General features: G+C 45.4%; 1 protein-coding gene across 1 annotated transcript; it reads right to left on the bottom strand.

The window, feature by feature from the left end:
* Positions 1 to 4471: 4471 nt before the first annotated feature.
* Positions 4472 to 4993, bottom strand: LOC124659763 (auxin-responsive protein SAUR32-like). Its single transcript, XM_047197579.1, has one exon. The coding sequence runs from the start codon at positions 4991 to 4993 to the stop codon at positions 4472 to 4474; it is 522 nt and encodes a 173-aa protein (XP_047053535.1).
* Positions 4994 to 18379: the final 13386 nt, after the last annotated feature.

The raw sequence follows: 18379 nt of genomic DNA, 5'->3' as shown, positions 1-18379 counted from the left end.
TTGCCTCTGGCTTCCCACATTGCGTGTGCCCACTCTATCCTCTTCTCCTTCTAGGCATCATTGTCACCTTCCTCCACGCCATGGTTGGTCTCTACTTCATCATAAGTGACAACCTCTTCGAAGAACTCTCGCTCGCTTCAACCTAGGATCTAGTTGTGAAGAATGCAGCAAGCAAGAACCAGCTTTACTTGAGTATCAAAAGTGTGGAACAGTTTCTGGTCAAGGACCTTGAACCTGTTCTTCAATGCAGCAAAGGCCCTCTCAATAGTGACTCTAAGGCTTGAGTATCTCAGATTGAACAACTCTTTCGCATTCTAAGTTCGGTGCTTCGTAGAGAACTTGTTGAGGTGGTACCTTGTTTTTCACGAAGGGAGGTAGAATACCAGTTCGACATGCATATCCAGCATCTCTAAGGTAGAACTTACCCTCAGGGATTTGCAACCCATCAGGCCTTGTCAATCTGTCGGCTAGGATGCTCGCATCATGAGCCGAACCCTCCCACCCAGCAAGCACGTAGGTGAACCTCATATCGAAATCCACAACTGCTAGCACGTTTTGGTTGGTGTAATGCTTCCTCCCGCGGAATGTTGCTGACATTGATCTCGGTACCTTTACAGTCACATGAGTACCATCAATAGCCCCAATGCAATCCTGTCAAAAAATTAGCACACAATCATGTTTCTGACAGTACCACACACCTGATAGGTAGAACAAACATGATTTTGTACTCACCCTGAAATAGGGGAACCACATGTAGCTGCTCTTGATCTTGGGTGGTGTGTTCGTTGATGTTGGCTTGATCATTTCACCTCTGAGCTCCCCAATTGCGTACAACACCTACTGGAAGTACCGCGAGATAGTCTTCGTGGATCGCCTGAAGGTGCTATGGATGACTCCGAACCTCTGGTTCTGACCCACGACATGAAGAAACATTGCGACTTGTTCTTCGACAGAGGTGTGGATGCTATCAGTCAGCAGTCCTCTAGTCCTGAACGTTTTCACAAGTGCATATAAAGGGGCTCTTCTCATCCGTAGCATCTGGATAGCCTCGACGTCGTTGCAGTTGTAGATGTGGTTTAGGTTGGCAATACTCTTCTGATCTCGTTGTAACATGGGACCGTAACTGACACGAGGAAAAGCAGCATGCCTAACTGCTCTCTTGCGCAGCATCAGGATCCAGGCTTGTATGCAAACGATGAGTGTTGCGGCATGATGCACAAGCTGGAGCTGGTCGGTCTAATCAAACATTATATATGCATTACGAACGGTCTTAAACAACCCAACTAGTTGCACCAATGTGAATCTGAGAGTAGAGTAGAGCAGAGGAGTTTCCCCTTCCCTCTGTCATGGCGGACGACGGACACAGCCGAAAGCCGCCGCGGATGTGTGCGGAGCTCCGCCACGGCTGGTAAAGAGGATCTTGATCCGGCACCGGAGACCAGAGGGAGATGCGCGCTGCTAGATCTGGGTCGCCGCCGCCTGTGCGAAAATTGGGGCAAGGGAAAATTTGGGAGGGGGCTAATGGAGAGGGTAATTGAAGAGGGAGGTTACCCCTACCTTTGCCGCGCAACGCCGCTGGGATTTCGGCTTCTCCCGCCATGCCAAGGAGGAGCGCCCGCACGAACGACGTTATCGATTTTCATCTCGCCAGGACCTGGCCCTGGAGAAACTGTCAAACTGGGCATTCTTCCGGGCCTATCCCAGGGGTGCTTTAAGACCAGTGCTATGCAAGAACGCGACCGAGCCCGGGGAACCAAACGACCCAAAAAATGTTGGGCCGATGCGATCCAAGGGGTGCTCAGGCTACCAAACGCCCATAGCGATATGGGTACAGATCTCTCTCTCTCATGGATAATCTACTGTAGCTAGAAAGTTAGCTCCATTAATAACAACTACTCCTTCCATTCATTAATATAAAGTGTTTCGGCAAGCAAATAAATTAATATAAGGTGTTTCGGCAAGATAAGCTAAATTAGTCCGCCAAAACATCTTATACTCGTAGCAAGCTAGGTACAACAGCGGTGTGCCAAAGTCCTTGACTACGGTGGACGGACAATCCTTTTGCGGATGTTCCACACTCCATAATATCACTTGAAATTTCTCCCAAGACCATACACGCGGTCTTGAAGATTTGTCGTGGTTTCATGTGAAAAACTAGGCTTGACGTGAAGGGTGGATATTGCTTGGTTGCGTGGCACAAGGTGGCATCTCCTAAGAGCAACGGTCGGCTATGATTTCCCAACCTCCACCTCCTGAATTTGGTCCTTCGGTGTTGATGAGCATGTCTACACCGTGTGGGCTCATCCAATAGCTAGGTTGAGTTCAATTTGCATGTTTTTCAATAATCCCTCACCCTATTCAAATCTGCCACCGTTGTGGTTGTAGGGAATGGGTAGTGTACTCTTTTCTGGAACGATTGTTGGCTCAATTGTCCAAGGTGCTAGAGTTTGCACCCAACTTGGTGGCTAGGGTGGCGGCTCACCGGGCCAACACACCCTCAGTCAAGGAGGGGGTGAGTGGCTAAGAGACCATGGTTTGGATATAGATGAGGCGATACTAGCATAATTTTTTTCACTTCTGGCATGTGTTTGCCAATGTCCAGCTCATCCCGGCCCAAGACGATGTCATTGTGTGGTCGTGGTCGAATGACGACATGTTCTTGGGCAACTCGGCCTACAATGCCTTCTTCAATGGAATGATGTAGGTACCGACGAAAACCAAGATTTGGCATTTTTGGGTGTTATACCGTTGTAAGTTCCATTGCATGGCATGTATCGAGGAACATGTGATGGGCGGTTGATAGGTTGCAGTAGCGAGGCCTCCCGCACCTGGCCAACTGTCCCCTTTTATGATCAAGAACCTTGGGACAATCTAACACTTGCTTGTTGGGTGCGTTGTGTCACATGAAGTTTTGGCATGGACCCCGAGGTGGTGGGAGAGACCGAAATGGATGCGCGCAGAAAATGTGAACTTGCTAGAGCGGTGGACGGCGAGGTTTTTCCTTAAGCATTCGCAGCGTGGCCTGTGGATAACTATCATACTTTCCTTCTGGTGCACTTGGCGTCACTAGAACGATGTGGTGTTCAATAGAGCCGATCAAACTGTGGAAGCCATTAATACAAAGATTAAAAGAAGTTCGAGCGCTAGCGGTTAACTAGGTTATTCCTATCCGGGAGGTTTGGCTTCCCGGAGCCATTGCCGTTATGGTGGCAATTAGGAGAATAGGTTTGTGTGGATACGGAAACACACTTTATTGACAACAAGAACCTACTTTTTTACGATGTTGTAGAGGCCTTATTGCTCTTTTGTTCTATACGATTCATACACCTCCCAGAATGTATTGTCGAAAAAAAAAACTTATGCTCCCTCCTTTCTGGAGATAAGTAACTTAAATTTATCTGGATTTGCATGTAGCTAAATGTGTTTTAATATGTAGATATATGCAAATTTATCTGAGTCACTTATTTGTGGACAGAAAAAGTGGAAATCACAACAGGAAAATAAAGAAAATAACAAACCTGAACCAGCAGCAAAACACACCACCTGTAAAGATCGCGTACCAGCCTGACCATATTCCAAGGGAAAAATCAACATCCACGCAGAACGAACCGAGGGCGTGACACTGACGGCAGCCGCCGAGTCTGCGTCACACCGGCCGTTAGGGGGTACGGTGCGACAGGAACAGTGAACTTCATGAATTCGGATGCCGTGTTTTGTCTCTGCGTCGCGTTGCCTTCATCGTACAGTTGGTCGCTAATTTTTTGCAGCGTTTGTTTGCCGCTCGTTTTCTTGGCTCTGGTAAGTGCTCAGCAGTGCTTACCTGACTCTTCGCATCATGTGATGCATAAAAGCAGTAAAACAGTAGAACAAAGCAGCAAAAGCGACGTAGTCACCTTTCCTTCTTTTGAAAAAAGTTTGAAGCATGCAGTACTTTTTACCAGAAATTGATAGGAATTGTACCCCAGTGGAATCAAAGGCGGCATTCAATCCATCACAAGGTACAACATGGGGTAGTGCACATGCACCATACGGTGCAGCCAATAGTCAATATTTCAATATTGACATAATAAACAACAGCCGGCGAGATGTGCGCAAAATGTTTAAACAAATGCCATAACTGCAAATCGAGTGAAAAAATTGAAACCTACCCGCTGAGATCGCAGTTGATCTCTGATAATGCGCAACAAATCAAGAGAAAAATCATCCTTCATTTTCACATCAATCTTTCCATGATTCCATCAATGAATTACGGGCTGCATTACGTACTACCCAGCTAATCCAGATCAGAGAAAGAATGTAGGCAGTAATAATTTCTAAACCGTGGGGGGAGATACTATGGATTCATCCCTCACCATGCATGACAACGCTGAAAAACAGCACAGAAGAAGAACATAATTTGTTGGTTGGGGACAGGTAGTCAGGTACTGCTAAGTGGTGGCCGGTATGTGGCGTCGTCGTCCAAGCCCGGGAGCTATCTGCACAGCGGGGTGCCGCGGCCGACCTCGTCGGCGGCGGAGGCGAACTCGGCGCTGCAGTAGAAGAAGGCGGCGTCCTTCTTCTCGACGGCCCTGAGGATGGCCTCGAAGGCGGGCACCTCGCAGGGGATGCGGAGCAGGCCCTCCTGCTGGAACCCGAACTCCTCCTCCGCCTCCTGGAGCAGCGCCGCGAACGCCGGGTGCTTCAGGTACTCCGTCGGGATCACGAACCGCCGCATCGCCGGGCCGACCGACACCGCCAGGTGGCCCTTGGGCGGCGGCCCTGACGGCGACCCGGAGGTCGGGTTCTCCGTGAAGGACAGCGTCCGCTTCAGGAACTTCTTGGCCTTGCTCTCGCCGGTGCCATTGCCGCCGGCGGTGACCGTGACGGTGGTGGGCGTGGAGGCCGCCGCCGTGTCCTTGGACGCGACGGAGAGCTTGCGCCACTTCTTGAGCATCTGCTGCAGGCGAACGATCTCCGTGATCTTGTTGGACTTCTTGGCCCCGAGCTGCTCCATCTGCGCGACCTTGATTGGCTAGCTAGCTAGCTAGGGAGAGATTTCCGGTGGTGGTTGTTCCGAGACGTTTTCTTCCTCTTCTTCTTCTAGGGTCGTTTGTTTTGGCTTTTGGGTGTGCCGTTGCTATTGTGCTGCTCGGGGGCGTTCGTCGAGGGGGCATTTAAAGGGAAAGATTGTGGTGGGCCCGCCTTGGTTTTCTCCCGAGTACTACTTGTAGTACAGATTTTCATTATTCTTTGGCTGGATTTTTCTCCTCTGAATAATGCAGTAATTAATTAATTCGTTGAGATAAGGTTTTTGCAGGTTGAGTACATCTTAGTAAAAATGAGACAAACTAATTGAATATCTTGGCCCAAGGTACTAATTGATTGGGTCTCATTTTCTCTCTCTTATTGGTGCATGCAGCCCTTTTCTCTCCCTCATTGGTGCATGCATTCTCTTTCTCCCCTCATTTGTGCATGCAATCACTTTCTCTCCCTCATTAAATAAAACTGTGCCTTAGAGGTGGGGGTTATGGGACAAATAGTTTTTGGGAATATGACTTACACTCTAGGACGGAGGGAGTATTGTATTTATTAGTACTACTTAGATATGTGAACAACCAATCCAATCTACATAGAAAATAACAACATCCAATAACGAGAGTAAAACCACATCGTTTTCAGTGTTGTTGTTGACTAAAAGCTAGAATGTAGAGTATTTCAGAACAAATTTTAGGGCTAGAATGTAGACTATTTCGAACCGGAGGGAGTATATAGAATGCCAAGTATAAATGGAATGCCACCTAGAGGAAATGCATGCTGGCGCATGGGCGGACCCAAGATCAAAATCAAGAGGGGGCGAATATATGCTAATGAGGGAAAAATCTAATGCTGAGTGGGGGCAAATGACTATTTTTTAGCTTACTAATACAAAGGGACAAAAATTTGAGTGGGGGCATCTGCCCCCATGGCTAACACTCTAGATCCGCCCATGTGCTGGCGCACAACTGTCTGGCTATATGCACGACTACATTTTATCTGAGATTCTCCTTTTTCTGTTCACGTATTGTCATCTTGATATGCATGCTAGGGGAAATGCACGATCGTATGCTGTAGTGGCCTACACGGTTGTGAAAGCACCTACGAGGCAGTTTCGGGGTGAATGGCCGAATCTACCGTTTTCAGCGAGTCACCCTTGTGTGGCTATAAATGGATAATGCGTTCTAGTAGAGCCAACGAGGGAGATGGCGGGAGCTCGCACGGAATGGTGAAAAAGTGGCGGCAGAAATTCGGTCACCGGTCGCGAAATTTTGCCATCATATTTAGGGGGGCACACTCTTGCCACTAAATCCAAATCCTCCATTCCCCCTCTTCAAGTTTCTCCACCCTTCAAAATCTACCAAGAAGGAGGAGCTCCGTCATTAGCTAGGCCCGCAAGGTTGGCTGCAACGATCGGCCATGGCATGTCGGCTTCTTCCTCTGCCTCGAATCCTCTCGTGGTTGTAAACATCTTAGACCCTGGTTCTAGCTTGGATCTAAGCGTGTGTTAGATGGAGTTAGATCTTATGGTTTTGATTGTAGGTCGTGTCTTCTCCCTCCGGCACGGCGAAGCTAGTCGTACCTGGTTCTCCACCGAGCACTGCGACGTTGGTCCTACCTGGTTCTCTATCGAGCACGAAGACGATGCTCTTGTCTGGTTTTCCGCCGGAGTCTTCCTGTTCCCTGACCTTGTTGCTACATGTTGTTCCCCTGACTGTGAGAAACCTCTTTTCTTTCATGTTCTAACTAAGATATGTATGATTATGGTAGAGATTGTTCGTTAGTGTACAATTCTTAGAAATGTTCTCCCTAACATACTATAGGCGGTCAACCCTGTTAGCTCCCTCGATCTGTCAACTCCATGTGTCAAAAAAATGCCATGTCCTCGAATGAGACCCCCCTTATGTACATGATGAATCACTGTATGGACACAAACCTTCAATGGTTTGGGATACATCAGTGTGAGAGTTCTAACTCGTTTAGTTGAGCTCGTGAATAACGGGATATACTTGACGCATGGCTTCAACGAGAGCTAGATGAAGAAGGTTGCCAATGATGTTCTTAACTTCACTAGGATCCCTGCGAACACTCTTCCGTTGTACAACCACACAAGGAAGTGGAGGGCCAGGTGGAGCCAAATTTGCAAGTTGAAAGATGAAGGCAAGCTCAAATGGAGCGATGACAACACTTGCTTTATGATTGATGATGACGAGAAACAAAGGCAACACCTCATGTTAAAATAGCATGCCCTGGTGTTCATTGAGTTTGTTTATACATGTTGATCTCCACTAACACTTTGTCCTTGTCAATCACAGTGCTACCTGAGGCATATTGAGTTTGTGAACAAGCCGATAATGAACTATGATCAGATGTAGATTCTCTTCACACCTAGGTTTGTCACGAAGCAGTAGCTCTACGAACCCCAATTGTTGATCAAGGCACTAACTTCATTACCGACAACAAAGTTGAATGTGCCAAATATCGTGGGTTGCAACCATGGGAGAGGAGGGCATGGCTTAAGATCTGGCTACGTAAGCAGCTTAGTGCTACTTCTTTGTTGTTCATCATCCAGTCGTTGTTGGTCATGATCTGGTGAAGAGATCATGTATATTCTGGGAGGTGGTCTCGTATCCTTCCATTAGCTAGAACTTGATTGGTTTGTAAAGGTAATGAACTTGTTGGAGGTGACATATACTAACCCCGGTGGTCTAATGCAACACAAGCTATACTAGTTGTTTTACTCGTGGTGCATCACCATTTAGGGTAAGTCTTGTGTAGGCAGTGGCGGAGCTGGAATTGGCACTCGAGCGATGTCAAGAGGCCAAAATCAAAGGCACTAGTGATGTCATTAACTAGTACTTATTGGGTCAAAATTGTGTACTTATAGAATTGTGCATCAATGGTGCATGTAATTTTTTGTGATGTTGCTTGACCACACAAACAACATGCAGCTCCGCCACTGTGGGTAGGGTGGTGCTACCTATTCCACCCCTTTTGATGAATTGAATGTTGCAAATTGTTCTTACTTAGTCAGGTTCTTGGGTAACCTCACCACTATAATGAAAGAGGTTACCATAGCAGATTCATGTGTACCAAACAAAGAGAGCGGAGTTACCTCTTTGGGGCTGAAAAGACCTCACATGCTAACAAACACAACACTTAAAGTGCTCCGGACCTCGTTTGTAACAGGCTAAGATTCGCGGAGTGTGCCTCTTAAAAGCCTCAAAAAATACCCAAGCTACCTAATGTACCCTAAATTGCAAGACTGGAAAATGGGCTTCTTGTTGGAACTAGACTATAAGCAAAAGTTTGTCAGAGCCATGTTCGTACCATACACGTACAATGTAAGGTAGAACACTAAAAAAAAAATTTATACAATGGCGATGTATAATCTGAATTCTGATTGAGAGAGACCTAGGCTTCTAGTGACAGGGACTCCTTTCCATCTTAGGTTTTCTTTTTTGTTCGTGTTCAACTCAAATACGTTTGGCAAACACGCGAATATTATAGTGAACACGTTTTTCGTGTGTGCCTGGTGTTTCCTTTCCTAGGTTTTCACGTAAAATCTCTGGTGCCCACTGGTCTTGGACTCTTGCTTTTTTTATTTTATCGAAATAAAGGGTGGGATCCCTGGACTCTACATCAAAGAGATGCATATGATCTTTATTTAGAAACTTCCATTTAAGAAATAAATTGCGACCGACTCTTTGGAATTCGATGGCTCATGAAGTCTCTCTCCGTTTTTTTCATGGTATCTTTCTCCATATGGAAAAGTTTACTTACAAGGCGAATAAGAAAGAGCTGATGTCACTTTTCTTGTGTGTAGCACCACCAGCTCACAAATAGAAGTATTTATTTTCTCCTCGAAATAGGCTTTCGCCCCGCTATATTAATATAGCAACGAACCGATACAACAAGCACGCTAGGGCTGCAGCACAACCAAGCCCAAAAGGAAACACAAGAGAAAAGAAAGAGAAAACAAAGCCGACACCGGCAGCTTGACAAGAACAAGAATGACTCGCAACCGCTGCGCCCTCCGAAGAATGCCACCACACTCCTAGCACGCCGAAGCGCCGCGTATCAAGCAACACCTTCAACAAGGAAAGTGACGACGACGCCACTGCTGCCCGGACTGGTCCTAGGGTTTTCCCCGATACGCGGAAGGGATTGGGGAGGAGGGACTACTGACGCCCTTCAGGAAGGCAAGGCGACACCCGCAGGCGTCACCGCGTCAGTGTCGGGCCCGCCGACAAGATTTCTCCCGTCCCCCAACCCACAAACCCGGACGATTCGACGTGTTCCACCCGACTTGCCGCCCACCAGCACACGCCACCGCGACCTTGAAGCCATCCTCGCTGTCTCGCTGTGGTCGCCGGAGAAGGGCCTAGACGTAGAGATGAGAGACAGCCGGGTCGGGGGTAGCAGCACCTCAGCCGAGCGGGAGGGAACTACCTCCACCGCTTTCGCGGTAGCCGACCGGACATGGCAGCGAGGTCAAACCCGCCCGGCCGGGCCCAAACAGGCCCGCAAAGACCTCGCTACCACGCTGCAGCAGGTCGGCCGGAGTACCGCCGCCACCCAGCCACCACCGTCGCATCTCCTCCACCCCCAGGGAGCATCACCGGGGCGCCATGCGCAGCCCGCCCAGCCCCTCTGGGCCCCGAACTGGGCCCAGATCTGGGCCGAGCAGGCCCTGCCATGGCCGCCGCCCGCGCAGCTCCGCCACCAACGGTCGCGCCGCCTCTCTTCCATCCACCCGACGCACAGGTACCACCCCGCCGCGCCGGACCGTAGCCGCAGAAGTGCACCGCTGCCCGCCAGGATCCCCACGCCCCCAGCGCCGCGACGGGTAGAGACGACCCCGCCGCCGCCGGCACCGCCCAGGCAAGGCCCGGCGGCTCCCGCCGACGGCGGCGGCAAGGGGGAGCGAGAGGGAGGGAGGAGCGCCGGCCGGGGAAGGGGCGCGGCCCGGCCGCCGCAGGGGGGGCGGTGACATAGGCATCCCCAATGGGCCTACCGAAGATGGTACCCGGGGTTTACTGAAGGCCCACAAGTCGAAGAATATGAAGATCGGAAGCCCAATTGGTGTTAAGGAAAAGTTAGAGTTGTATTAGGAAATATAGAGACTTGTAATCTTCCGGGACGGGTTGGAAACCCTCCCGGACTCTGTAACTTGTGTATTACGAATCCCTCGGCTCCGCCTCCTATATAAGGAGGAGTCAAGGGACGAAGAGAGGATCGAATCTATTGTCAACACAACCCTAGTTTCTTAATCGTCGAGCACTTTTCGGCTGAAACCTTCGAGATCTACTTGCCCTCTACATCCAACGAAACCCTAGTCTACAATACGTAGGCATTGACAAGTTAATACCTTGTCAATTGGCGCCGTCTGTGGGATTTAGAGGCGACAAGGAGCTGATCTCGATAGCACGTTCAAGATCATCGACTTCATCAACCGCAAGCAACGCTTTGGACAGAGGTAAACAGATCGAAACTGGTCTAGTCGATTTTGTTCCTCACCCGCCCTCCCGTTTGGATGCATATGCGTATCTGGAGGAGCCTATGGAGATGACCTTTGGCGAGTTCCAATTTCGCGTCGAGAAGGAAGGATCATATCGTCTCGAAATTCCGATCTCGTCGGGATTATCGGCGGCTGATACGTCTCCGACGTATCGATAATTTCTTATGTTCCATGCCACATTATTGATGTTATCTACATGTTTTATGCACACTTTATGTCATATTCGTGCATTTTCTGGAACTAACCTATTAACAAGATGCCGAAGTGCCGATTCTTGTTTTCTCGCTGTTTTTGGTTTCGAAATCCTAGTAACGAAATATTCTCGGAATTGGACGAAATCAACGCCCGGGGTCCTATTTTGCCACGAAGCTTCCGGAAGTCCGAAGAGGAGACGAAGAGGGGCCACGAGGGGCCACACCCTAGGGCGGCGCGGCCCCCCTTGGCCGCGCGGCCCCGTGGTGTGGGGCCCTCGTGCCGCCTCTGACCTGCCCTTCCGCCTACAAATAGCCTCCGTCGCGAAACCCCCGGTACCGAGAGCCACGATACGGAAAACCTTGCGAGACGCCGCCGCCGCCGATCCCATCTCGGGGGATCCAGGAGATCGCCTCCGGCACCCTGCCGGGGAGGGGATTCATCTCCCGGAGGACTCTACGCCGCCATGGTCGCCTCCGGAGTGATGTGTGAGTAGTCTACCCCTGGACTATGGGTCCATAGCTGTAGCTAGATGGTTGTCTTCTCCCCATTGTGCTATCATTGTCGGATCTTGTGAGCTGCCTAACATGATCAAGATCATCTATCTGTAATTCTATATGTTGCGTTTGTTGGGATCCGATGAATAGAGAATACTATGTTATGTTGATTATCAATCTATTGTCTATGTGTTGTTTATGATCTTGCATGCTCCCCGTTATTAGTAGATGCTCTGGCCAAGTTGATGCTAGTAACTCCAAGAGGGAGTATTTATGCTCGATAGTGGGTTCATGTCTCCGTGAATATGGAGGAGTGACAAGAACCACTAAGGTTACGGATGTGTTGTTGCCACTAGGGATAAAACATTGATGCTATGTCTAAGGATGTAGTTGTTGATTACATTACGCACCATACTTAATGCAATTGTCTGTTGCTTTGCAACTTAATGCTTGGAGGGGTTCGGATGATAACTCTGAAGGTGGACTTTTTAGGCATAGATGCGGTTGGATGGCGGTCTATGTACTTTGTCGTAATGCCCAATTAAATCTCACTATACTCATCATAATATGTATGTGCATTGTCATGCTCTCTTTATTTGTCAATTGCCCAACTGTAATTTGTTCACCCAACATGTTGTTTATCTTATGGGAGAGACACCTCTAGTGAACTGTGGACCCCGGTCCAATTCTCTTTACTGAAATACAATCTACTGCAATACTTGTTTTACTGTTTTCTGCAAACAATCATCTTCCACACAATACGGTTAATCCTTTGTTACAGCAAGCCGGTGAGATTGACAACCTCATCTGTTTCGTTGGGGCAAAGTACTTTGGTTGTGTTGTGCGGGTTCCACGTTGGCACCGGAATCTCCGGTGTTGCGCCGCACTACATCCCGCCGCCATCAACCTTCAACGTGCTTCTTGGCTCCTCCTGGTTCGATAAACCTTGGTTTCTTTCTGAGGGAAAACTTGCTGCTGTGCGCATCATACCTTCCTCTTGGGGTTCCCAACGAACGTGTGAGTTACACGCCATCAAGCTCTTTTTCAGGCGCCGTTGCCGGGGAGATCAAGACACGCTGCAAGGGGAGTCTCCACTTCTCAATCTCTTTACTTTGTTTTTGTCTTGCTTAGTTTTATTTACTACTTTGTTTGCTGCACTAAATCAAAATACAAAATACAAAAAAATTAGTTGCTAGTTTTACTTTATTTGCTATCTTGTTTGCTATATCAAAAACACAAAAAAATTAGTTACTTGCATTTACTTTACCTAGGTTGCTTTATTTACTATTGCTAAAATGGCTACCGCTGAAAATACTAAGTTGTGTGACTTCACAACCACAAATAATAATGATTTCTTATGCACACCTATTGCTCCACCTGCTACTACAGCAGAATTCTTTGAAATTAAACCTGCTTTACTGAATCTTGTTATGCGAGAGCAATTTTCCTAGGTATTAGTTCGATGATGCTTGCTGCCCATCTTAATAATTTTGTTGAACTATGTGAAATGCAAAAGTATAAGGATGTAGATGGTGATATTATTAAATTGAAATTGTTTCCTTTCTCATTAAGAGGAAGAGCTAAAGATTGGTTGCTATCTCTGCCTAAGAATAGTATTGATTCATGGACTAAATGCAAGGATGCTTTTATTGGTAGATATTATCCCCCTGCTAAAATTATATCTTTGAGGAGTAGCATAATGAATTTTAAACAATTAGATACTGAGCATGTTGCACAAGCATGGGAAAGAATGAAATCTCCGGTTAAAAATTGCCCAACCCATGGACTGACTACTTGGATGATCATCCAAACCTTTTATGCGGGACTGAATTTTTCTTCGCGGAATTTATTGGATTCAGCTGCTGGAGGTACCTTTATGTCCATCACTCGTGGTGAAGCAACAAAGCTTCTTGATAATATGATGATCAACTACTCCGAATGGCACACGGAAAGAGCTCCACAAGGTAAGAAGGTAAATTCTGTCGAAGAAACCTCTTCCTTGAGTGATAATATTGATGCTATTATGTCTATGCTTGTGAATGATAGGACTAATATAGATCCTAATAATGTTCCGTTAGCTTCATTGGTTGCACAAGAAGAACATGTTGATGTAAACTTCATTAAAAATAATAATTTCAACAACAATGCTTACCGGAACAATTCTAGTAATAACTATAGGCCATATCCTTATAATAATGGCAACGGCTATGGTAATTCTTATGGGAATTCTTACAACAATAACAGGAGTTGACCCCCTGGACTTGAAGCCATGCTTAAAGAATTTATTAGTACACAAACTGCTTTTAACAAATCTGTTGAAGAAAAGCTTGGGAAAATTGATATACTTGCTTCTAAAGTTGATAGTCTTGCCTCTGATGTTGATCTTTTGAAATCGAAAGTTATGCCTAATAGGGACATTGAAAATAAAATTGTTACTACAGCAAATGCCATTCAAGTTAGAATTAATGAGAATATAAGATTAATGGCTGAATTGCGTGCTAGGTGGGATAGAGAAGAAAATGAAAAACTAGCTAAAGAGAAGAATGTAGCTAAAGTTTGGACTATTACCACCACTAGTAATGCTAATGTTACACATGTTGCTGCACCTCCTACTAATAATAATAAAATAATTGGTGTTAGCAATGTTTCCACTTCTAATGCAAAGCGCGAGAAACTGCCTAAAACTGCTGAAACTGCCTGTGATAAAACTGCTGAAATTTTTTCCAACCTTGGGGATGATGATCCCATTGCTGTAGCTCATAATGATTTAGATTTTGATGATTGCCACATCTCTGAAGTTATAAAGTTCTTACAAAAACTTGCTAAGAGTCCCAATGCTAGTGCTATAAACTTGGCTTTCACACAACATATTACAAATGCTCTCATAAAAGCTAGAGAAGAGAAACTAAAACTTGAAACTTCTATTCCTAGAAAGCTAGAGGATGGTTGGGAGCCCATCATTAAGATGAAGGTCAAAGATTTTGATTGTAATGCTTTATGTGATCTTGGTGCAAGTATTTCCGTTATGCCTAAGAAAATTTATAATATGCTTGACTTGCCACCGTCGAAAAATTGTTATTTGGATGTTAATCTTGCTGATCATTCTACAAAGAAACCTTTGGGGAAAGTTGATAATGTTCGCATTACCGTTAACAATAACCTTGTCCCCGTTGATTTTGTTGTCTTGGATATTGAATGCAATGCATCTTGTCCCATCATATTGGGAAGACCTTTTCTTCGAACTGTTGGTGCTACTATTGATATGAAGGAAGGTAATATTAAATATCAATTTCCTCTCAAGAAAGGTATGGAACACTTCCCTAGAAAGAGAATGAAGTTACCTTTTGATTCTATTATGAGAACAAATTATGATGTTGACACTTCGTCTCTTGATAATACTTGATACACACTTTACGCGCCTAGCTGAAAGGCGTTAAGAAAAGCGCTTATGGGAGACAACCCATGTTTTTACCTACAGTACTTTGTTTTTATTTTGTGTCTTGGAAGTTGTTTACTACTGTAGCAACCTCTCCTTATCTTAGTTTAGTGTTTTGTTGTGCCAAGTAAAGTCGTTGATAGAAAAGTTCATACTAGATTTGGATTACTGCGCAGTTTCAGATTTCTTTGCTGTCACGAATCTGGGCTAAATTCTCTGTAGGTAACTCAGAAATTTAAGCCAATTTACGTGAGTGATCCTCAGATATGTACGCAACTTTCATTAAATTTGGGCATTTTCATTTGAGCAAGTCTGGTGCCATTTTAAAATTCGTCAATACGAACTGTTCTGTTTTGACAGATTCTGCCTTTTATTTCGCATTGCCTCTTTTGCTATGTTGGATGAATTTCTTTGATCCATTAATGTCCAGTAGCTTTATGCAATGTCCAGAAGTGTTAAGAATGATTGTGTCACCTCTGAATATGTTAATTTTTATTGTGCACTAACCCTCTAATGAGTTGTTTCGAGTTTGGTGTGGAGGAAGTTTTCAAGGATCAAGAGAGGAGTATGATGCAACATGATCAAGGAGAGTGAAAGCTCTAAGCTTGGGGATGCCCGGTGGTTCACCCCAGCATATATCAAGAAGACTCAAGCGTCTAAGCTTGGGGATGCCCAAGGCATCCCCTTCTTCATCGACAACATTATCAGGTTCCTCCCCTGAAACTATATTTTTATTCCATCACATCTTATGTGCTTTGCTTGGAGCGTCGGTTTGTTTTTGTTTTTGTTTTTGTTTGAATAAAATGGATCCTAGCATTCATTGTATGGGAGAGAGACACGCTCCGCTGTTGCATATGGACAAGTATGTCCTTAGTTTCTACTCATAGTATTCATGGCGAAGTTTCTTCTTCGTTAAATTGTTATATGGTTGGAATTGGAAAATGATACATGTAGTAATTGCTATAAATGTCTTGGGTAATGTGATACTTGGCAATTGTTGTGCTCATGTTTAAGCTCTTGCATCATATACTTTGCACCCATTAATGAAGAAATACATAGAGCATGCTAAAATTTGGTTTGCATATTTGGTTTCTCTAAGGTCTAGATAATTTCTATTATTGAGTTTGAACAACAAGGAAGACGGTGTAGAGTCTTATAATGTTTACAATATGTTTTTTATGTGAGTTTTGCTGCACCGGTTCATCCTTGTGTTTGTTTCAAATAACCTTGCTAGCCTAAACCTTGTATCGAGAGGGAATACTTCTCATGCATCCAAAATACTTGAGCCAACCACTATGCCATTTGTGTCCACCATACCTACCTACTACATGGTATTTCTCCGCCATTCCAAAGTAAATTGCTTGAGTGCTACCTTTAAAATTCCATTCTTCACCTTTGCAATATATAGCTCATGGGACAAATAGCTTAAAAACTATTGTGGTATTGAATATGTACTTATGCACTTTATCTCTTATTAAGTTGCTTGTTGTGCGATAACCATGTTTCACGGGGACGCCATCAACTATTCTTTGTTGAATATCATGTGAGTTGCTATGCATGTTCGTCTTGTCCGAAGTAAGAGAGATCTACCACCTTATGGTTAAGCATGCATATTGTTAGAGAAGAACATTGGGCCGCTAACTAAAGCCATGATCCATGGTGGAAGTTTCAGTTTTGGACAAATATCCTCAATCTCATATGAGAAAATTATTAATTGCTGTTACATGCTCATGCATAAAAGAGGAGTCCATTATCTGTTGTCTATGTTGTCCCGGTATGGATGTCTAAGTTGATAATAATCAATAGCGAGAAATCCAATGCGAGCTTTCTCCTTAGACCTTTGTACAGGCGGCATAGAGGTACCCCTATGTGACACTTGGTTAAAACATGTGCATTGCGACGATCCGGTAGTCCAAGCTAATTAGGACAAGGTGCGGGCACTATTAGTATACTATGCATGAGGCTTGCAACTTGTAAGGTATAATTTACATGATACATATGCTTTATTACTACCGTTGACAAAATTGTTTCATGTTTTCAAAATCAAAGCTCTAGCACAAATATAGCAATCGATGCTTTTCCTCTATGGAGGACTATTCTTTTACTTTCAATGTTGAGTCAGTTCACCTATTTCTCTCCACCTCAAGAAGCAAACACTTGTGTGAACTGTGCATTGATTCCTACATATTTGCATATTGCACTTATTATATTACTCTATGTTGACAATATCCATGAGATATACATGTTACAAGTTGAAAGCAACCGCTAAAACTTAATCTTCCTTTGTGTTGCTTCAATGCTTTTGCTATGAATTATTGCTTTATGAGTTAACTCTTATGCAAGACTTATTGATGCTTGTCTTGAAGTGCTATTCATGAAAAGTATTTGTTTTATGATTCACTTGTTTACTCATGTCATATACATTGTTTTGATCGCTGCATTCACTACATATGCTTTACAAATAGTATGATCAAGGTTATGATGGCATGTCACTCCAGAAATTATCGTATGTTATCGTTTTACCCGCTCGGGACGAGCAGAACTAAGCTTGGGGATGCTGATACGTCTCCGACGTATCGATAATTTCTTATGTTCCATGCCACATTATTGATGTTATCTACATGTTTTATGCACACTTTATGTCATATTCGTGCATTTTCACGGAACTAACCTATTAACAAGATGCCGAAGTGCCGATTCGTTGTTTTTACGCTGTTTTTGGTTTCAGAAATCCTAGTAACGAAATATTCTCGGAATTGGACGAAATCAACGCTCAGGGTCCTATTTCGCCACGAAGCTTCCAGAAGTCCAAAGAGGAGACGAAGAGGGGCCACGAGGGGGCCACACCCTAGGGCGGCGCGGCCCCCCCTTGGCCGCGCGGCCCTGTGGTGTGGGGCCCTCGTGCCACCTCTCGACTTGCCCTTCCGCCTACTTAAAGCCTCCGTCGCGAAACCCCCGATGCCGAGAGCCACGATACGGAAAACCTTGCCGAGACGCCGCCGCCGCCGATCCCATCTCGGGGATCCAGGAGATCGCCTCCGGCACCCTGCCGGAGAGGGGATTCATCTCCCGGAGGACTCTACGCCGCCATGGTCGCCTCCGGAGTGATGTGTGAGTAGTCTACCCCTGGACTATGGATCCATAGCTGTAGCTACATGGTTGTCTTCTCCCCATTGTGCTATCATTGTCGGATCTTGTGAGCTGCCTAACATGATCAAGATCATCTATCTGTAATTCTATATGTTGCGTTTGTTCGGATCCGATGAATAGAGAATACTATGTTATGTTGATTATCAATCTATTGTCTATGTGTTGTTTATGATCTTGCATGCTCTCCGTTATTAGTAGATGCTCCGGCCAAGTTGATGCTAGTAACTCCAAGAGGGAGTATTTATGCTCGATAGTGGGTTCATGTCTCCGTGAATCCGGAGGAGTGACAAGAACCACTAAGGTTACTGGATGTCTCTGTTGCCACTAGGGATAAAACATTGATGCTATGTCTAAGGATGTAGTTGTTGATTACATTACGCACCATACTTAATGCAATTGTCCGTTGCTTTGCAACTTAATACTGGAGGGGTTCGGATGATAACCTCGAAGGTGGACTTTTTAGGCATAGATGCGGTTGGATGGCGGTCTATGTACTTTGTCGTAATGCCCAATTAAATCTCACTATACTCATCATAATATGTATGTGCATGGTCATGCCCTCTTTATTTG

Source organism: Lolium rigidum, chromosome 6, assembly GCF_022539505.1.
Source record: "Lolium rigidum isolate FL_2022 chromosome 6, APGP_CSIRO_Lrig_0.1, whole genome shotgun sequence".
Taxonomy (NCBI): Eukaryota; Viridiplantae; Streptophyta; class Magnoliopsida; order Poales; family Poaceae; genus Lolium; species Lolium rigidum.
This window is presented reverse-complemented; position numbering and strand designations above follow the sequence as displayed.